This window comes from Scatophagus argus, chromosome 3, assembly GCF_020382885.2.
Source record: "Scatophagus argus isolate fScaArg1 chromosome 3, fScaArg1.pri, whole genome shotgun sequence".
Lineage (NCBI taxonomy): Eukaryota > Metazoa > Chordata > Actinopteri > Scatophagidae > Scatophagus > Scatophagus argus.
Window position 1 is genome coordinate 16,932,427 of NC_058495.1, and position 6,181 is coordinate 16,938,607.

At 42.4% G+C, this 6,181-nt stretch overlaps 1 protein-coding gene across 1 annotated transcript; it reads left to right on the forward strand.

The window, feature by feature from the left end:
* The first annotated feature begins 1,182 nt into the window (after positions 1-1,182).
* Positions 1,183-5,974, forward strand: lhfpl5a (LHFPL tetraspan subfamily member 5a). The gene is made up of 3 exons (XM_046384256.1): positions 1,183-1,840; positions 4,446-4,682; positions 5,609-5,974. Exons 1-3 carry the CDS (start codon positions 1,438-1,440, stop codon positions 5,617-5,619), a joined length of 651 nt encoding a protein of 216 aa, XP_046240212.1. The 5' UTR covers positions 1,183-1,437; the 3' UTR covers positions 5,620-5,974.
* The last annotated feature ends 207 nt before the right edge of the window (positions 5,975-6,181 follow it).

The window sequence follows — 6,181 nt, forward strand, 5'->3', positions numbered from 1 at the left end:
GGAGTGTTTCTGTGGGACTTATCGCCCATTCATGCACAGCATTTGTGAGGTCAGACGCAGATGTTGGACCAAAAAGCCTGGCTCACAATCTCTGTTCCAGTTCATCCCAAAGGAGGTCAGAGCTCTGTGTGGGCCATTCAAGTTCTTCCTCATCCAACCATGTCTTCATGGACTTTGCTTTGTGCACTTGGACACAGTCATGCTGGAACAGAAAAGGGCCTTCACCGAACTGTTGTTACAAAGTTGGAAGCATAGCTTTGTGCAAAAATGTCTTGGTATGCTGAAGCATTAAGATTTCCCTTCACTGGAAGTAAGCAGCCCAACCCAGCTGCTGAAAAACAGACACTTAACACACACTGAATTCTACACTGTCCGAATACTTTTGTCTACAGAGTGTATGTCGTCAGACTGAAGCTCTGTAGCTCCATCTAGGGTTGGACTTTAGTACATACAGGTAAGTTATTCATCACTGGCTCAGCAGTTTTTTCAAAGAAGGCTGCAATGACTGAATCCCCTGTTCATCTCATCTCAAGGAATCAGTGTCAACTTTGGCACAAGTGTGAACTTTGAGCATATTGTAAAAACAATTTAGTAATACGAACATCAGAAATCTTACTCCAAATCAACACACTCTTTTCTTTCGACTTGTCCACACAAAATCCACAGTCCTCGTTCTGGGATAAAATACAAAAACAAAATTCAAAACCAAGTGGGGCAAATAAAAACAGACAGATTTACCCCCCCAAAAAAAGACGGTAGAGGGATGAGCAGAAATGGGCCGGGTTGAGGGGTTAGTGGTGTGCAGGTATGCAGGGAAGGCCAGGTGATGGCTGAATGGTGAGAAAGGGTTACTACAGGGCAGCATGTGAAATGACCGGAGAGTCAGTATGTGGCAGAAAAAATGTGTGGCTTGCTGGAGCTTTGACACCCCATCTCACCAGATTTGCTTAAAGAAGCGATTCCCTTGCGACCAGATGAAGAAAAGCTCTCTCTATGAGCACCCAGGCATGTGTATTAGACATTTATTTTCTTTTACCAGAGGTGATAAAATATGAACCTTTATCTTTTGCAATTAAACTTCCATGAGAATTAAAGCAGGTCTGACCCAACACCTAGCTGAGTTAAAATCATTAAGAAAAGTGGCCTTTAAAAGTGAAAGGAGAACAGTCTCGTTAGCCACCCGTGTTACTCTACTCTGTGGATCTTTTAACCATGAATCATTCATCATTTTGGACAGCAGCCTCTCCGGAGAGGAAACCCTGCAGCACACGGACTGCTGCTACAGGACTTGGCATTGGCATATGGGTTTCTGTGGTGCTACTGCATGTGTTAAGAGAATCTTGTCGTCATATGTGATCACTCTGTAACGGGTTTACAGAAGAAGAAGGGTTTTTTTTTTTCAGTTGTTTAGCCCATTGAGAAGCTCTCCCTCCCGCCATGCTCCCGGCTCAGGAGGCCGCCAAGATCTACCACACCAACTACGTGCGAAACGCCCGCGCCGTGGGCGTGCTGTGGACGGTTTTCACCATCACCTTCGCCGTGATCACCGTGGTGGTGTTCATCCAGCCTTACTGGATCGGGGACAGCGTCAACACGCCGCAGGCCGGCTACTTCGGCCTCTTCCACTACTGCATCGGGAACGCGCTCACCTCGGAGCTCACCTGCAAAGGGAGCGCGCTGGACTTCGGCTCCATCCCGTCCGGCGCCTTCAAGACGGCCATGTTCTTCGTGGGGATCTCCATGCTGCTGGTGGTGGGCAGCATCGTGTGCTTCAGCCTCTTCTTTTTCTGCAACGCCGGGAGCGTCTACAAGATCTGCGCCTGGATGCAGCTGGCCTCGAGTGAGCTCCAGGGTTTGAGTGGAGATTGTGTAGAAGTTATTTTTAAAAAGTTACTTTAAAAAACTAGGGGTTGTTTTTATAGCGCCAAGGAGAACAATGAACAAAAATTGAAACCTTAGTGTCAAAATTTTGAGTAACCTGGCATGTAATGAAGCACATTTAATCAAGTAGGCCTCCAGTGGCTGTGAAAATGACAGAAATATTGGGTTTTTAAAAGTTTTCAGTCAAGTTAGTGGAATAGTAAGTGAGATATTGTAAGTAATGAAGTGGACCTGTGATGTAGCATAAAATGGAAATGCTCAAGTAAAGTACAAGTAAACTAAAAATTTCACAGGAGTAAATGGCCGCTTAGTTTCCACCACTGGCTGGAAAGAGGAGACTCTAGACACCTGGCACACGATTGTACGCCTTTTTGTTATACATTGACAAAAAGATCCTCATACAGAAATACATAAAAGAATCACACACAATTAGAAACAAGATAATACAGAAGCTAAAGAGACAAATGTGAGGGCACACCAGATTATCCAGGAAAGACCGAGTCTAAAATGAGGACTTAAGATGGTAATTTCAGTTCAGCATCCGCCATTATTTTAGCAGGTTAACAGATGCACACACACACACACACACACACACACAGAGAAATGAAACCTGATTCTGTGTTTGAAACATGAAGCAGCTTGGGAACAGATGTAGCTGTAAGTGAAAGGACAAGAGTAACCCTGAGGTGTGCTGTTACACTTTCTCCTGTCCTCCTTCACACCTGCTGTTTAGTGCGTGTGTGTGTGTGTGTCCAGTGAACGGCAGACTCTTTTATGTCTGTATATGACACACTTAATCAGTCAGTTTGCATCTATTTAAGCCTCTAAATTATTTATTATCTACATTTGACACTAAGTAATTTATTTGGAATCCACGCTAGCCTTTAAATTAGGCTGAAATGTTTCCTTGGGGATCAGATTGCAGAAGATTTGGACGTGACTTTGCCTTTAAAGATATTGTGGATCAGGAAAATTTGATTGATTATTTTTATGTTTTTGTAATGTTTTGCAAATGGAACTTCAGGGCACCATGAAGGTAGACGGCAAGTTAAAAAGGGAAATGAGCACAGTTAATTAGGGCCAGCTAAACCTGAGAGGCGTTTACTAGGGTCTGAAACACTGAAAGTGACAAGGGAAAGTGTTGGTGTGATGGGATAACTGAGGCCTAATTATTTCAGGTGGTGTCAACGCTCAGCCTCACGGTGAGAAGAGCTGACGTTGAATGATTATGTTGACACGAGGAAGAGACTTGATGGAGTGAGTGAGAGAGCGTTGAGACGGCGAAGGTGACGCACGTGTGTTTGTGTGCTAACGTTTTAAGTGTGTGTCTGTCAACTGACTCTTAACACAACTCTGCATGGTGAGGCGGGCAGCACGATGCCGTCTGTCTGTCTGTGTCTGACTGACTGTCTGTCTGTTCGCAGAGTCAGTAATGCATGTACAAGTTAATCAGTCTGGACGTTGTGGTGTTGCTAGGCAACTCACCTGCTTGTGTGTGTGTGTTTTATGTACCTGAATGAGTGGAGTGTAATCTCTGTAAGCTATTCATTAGTCTGGTGGCTTCTTTGTTTTGTTGTTTCAGTGGTGGTGAAGGTCTGATGTTGCCTTTCAATAGCAGCAAAATTCTCTTTTTACCAGTCAGTATGTCAGTGTAAAAGTCAGACACAGTCAGTGGTGGAGGAGGCATTCGGATCCTTTGCTTGAGTAAAACTACTAATATTTGTAAAAAAAAAATTTGTACTTCTAAAAATACTGCAATAATGGCAAAAGTCCTGCATTGAAAATGTTACTGAATGTGCTTAAATGGATAGAAGTGGGCTCTTCAGTGCAGAAAAATGTCTCCTGTGGCTTTTATACTATTATTTATTATATCAGTAGCTTATTTTTGTTCATGCAATAACTTAAAATCAGCATTTTCCTGTTGTAGTTGGTTGATTTATTTACTTATTTGCTATTTACAGGACTGCAGCTAACGATCGTTTCCATTCTGGATTAATCTGCGGATTATTTGCGCCGTTAATCAACTGATAGTTTGGTTTTTAAAAAAATCTGAAAGTAGTGAGAAATGTCCTCACAATTACCCAGAGCCCGGTGTGACAACTTCACGGCGCCTGTGTTGTTCAATCTCTTGTTTAAACCACAAAATGAAGAAAATAAGATTATTTAAAGGACGAGCATCAAATCTGAGAAGCTTGAAGCATGAATGTTTTTACATCAAAAATGACTTGAACAATTATCACAGCCGCAGCCATTTTGATTTCTCTCAGTTGACTGGTTTCGAGTGTTCTTAGAAGTACTTACTGTGGGGTGGTTTCTGTTATAAATAATATGTATGCAAAAATCTTAATTTGTCAATTAAATGCTGACTAAAGCTGTCAGATTAATGTAGCGCACTAAAATCATTTCCCCTTGAAAAGTACAGCTGTGAAGTGGCATGAAATTATTCAAGTAAAGTACCTCAAATTTGTGCTTAAATATATTCCTTGAGTTTGTCTGTTTTAAATAAATTAACAGCTCAGAAATGTTTTCAGTATGAATGACTGCAGCACCTCCCTCTTTCCCAGGCACCTGCATGGTGATTGGCTGCATGATCTACCCTGACGGCTGGGACTCGGATGAGGTGAAGCGTATGTGTGGCCAGCGGACCGACAAATACACACTGGGCAACTGCACGGTGCGCTGGGCCTACATCCTGGCCATCATCAGCATCATGGACTCGCTCATCCTCTCCATGGTGGCCTTCAGCCTGGGCAGCAGGCAGGACAAGCTGCTGCCTGAGGACTTCCAGGTGGAGGAGAAAGGTACCAGTGAAAGCTAAGGGGGGGTGGGAAAACAATGGGGTGGGAGAGGAAGACACAGGCCGGATGGTGCGGATTTAGCTGGAGAAAAATAACAGATCAGGTTTTATTGAGGGGAAACAGTCCAGGGAGTCAGCAGGGGGACAGGTGTCAGTTTCAGAGGGCTCGATCTTCTTTACTTGGAAGGAAAGTGCGTGTGAATGTGAAGCAGGGGCTGGTTCAGCCTTGAAGCGACGAATCAGGAGGCCTGAATGAATTGAGGGCAAAACAATCCAAAAACTTTTTTTTTTTTACTTTTGTCATGATTCTGCTCTTTCTATATGCTGTCAGATGTTTTAACTTAGCCGTGCTAACTCTGCATAGCTCTGGGTGGCCTTACTGTTTAGTCCACAACTTTGGTTCAACTGGAATACACAAAAACCACTGAATGGGTTGTAAAGAAAATTTTATACATTTTTATTTTTTATACATTCACAGTTCCAAGAGGATAAACCCCACTGGCCTGTGTGATTCTGACTTTTCCTCTAGAAACAAACATGAAGGTGACCGTTGTGATCCAGTGTGAAATATCATCACTACTTTGGCTGTCATGATATTTGCTACAGATAATCCAGCTCCATAGAGGAGATTATTCACTAATTCACATTTGTTACTGATATCTATGTTTTCTTGATAATTTATTTAAATGACTTGGGGAAACCCTTCAGTTTTTTCTTGAATGCCACCGTAACCCCAGTTTTGGTTTTAATTGAAATATTTCAGCAACTGTGTGATGGATTGCTGTAATACACGGCACAGACATCATTCTTGTTTTATAGAACAAGAAGGTATAGAAGGTTAGGTTTAAACCCAGCTGAATCGCTGACATAATGACATAAAGCTACACCACTGTCTGAACACTGTCGGTAATGATTTTCTCTCGGCTACAGATAACGCGTAGGCCCCTGGTGGACAACGCAAGGAAGAGGGACACTTGAAGAGAAGCACCACTGACTGGACTGATTCAGACCTATTCAGAGGCTTCAGGACAGTAAGATCTAATTACAATCCAAAAATAACTTACTACAAGAAGTTCATCCATGAAATTGTGACATTTCATTAACACAGTCTGCCTCCAGCTCAGACCTTACGGCCTTAGACTAAGCTAATTGCTACTGTTTGGACCAAAGCAAGTCAATGAACATTTTGTAGACTGCTCCTTGTTACTTTGGTGAGATAAACGTCACAAATGCAAAGCAGACTGTCTTAAATAACATGAAGGAAAATGTAAAATAAACCTGTCTGTTGCAGTGTCAGTGTTGAGTATTTTTGATTGGACATCCTAAGAAAATATGCTCCGGTCTTCAAAATATAAAATCTTCCTATTAAACCACTCTTATCTGCCTTCTCCGTGATGCATTACGTTAATCATGAGTATATTTGTGGATTTGTAGCGATACATGTTCATGTGTGACAGAGAATGGAAACACTACATTGGTGATTCACAAGGAAAATGCAATCTA

Bases quoted from the DNA above. Each gene is read 5' to 3' on its own strand.
- lhfpl5a (XM_046384256.1), top strand. From the start codon at position 1,438: ATGCTCCCGGCTCAGGAGGCCGCCAAGATCTACCACACCAACTACGTG. The intron at 1,841-4,445 runs GTGAGCTCCAGG...CCTCTTTCCCAG, and splicing joins CTGGATGCAGCTGGCCTCGA to GCACCTGCATGGTGATTGGC.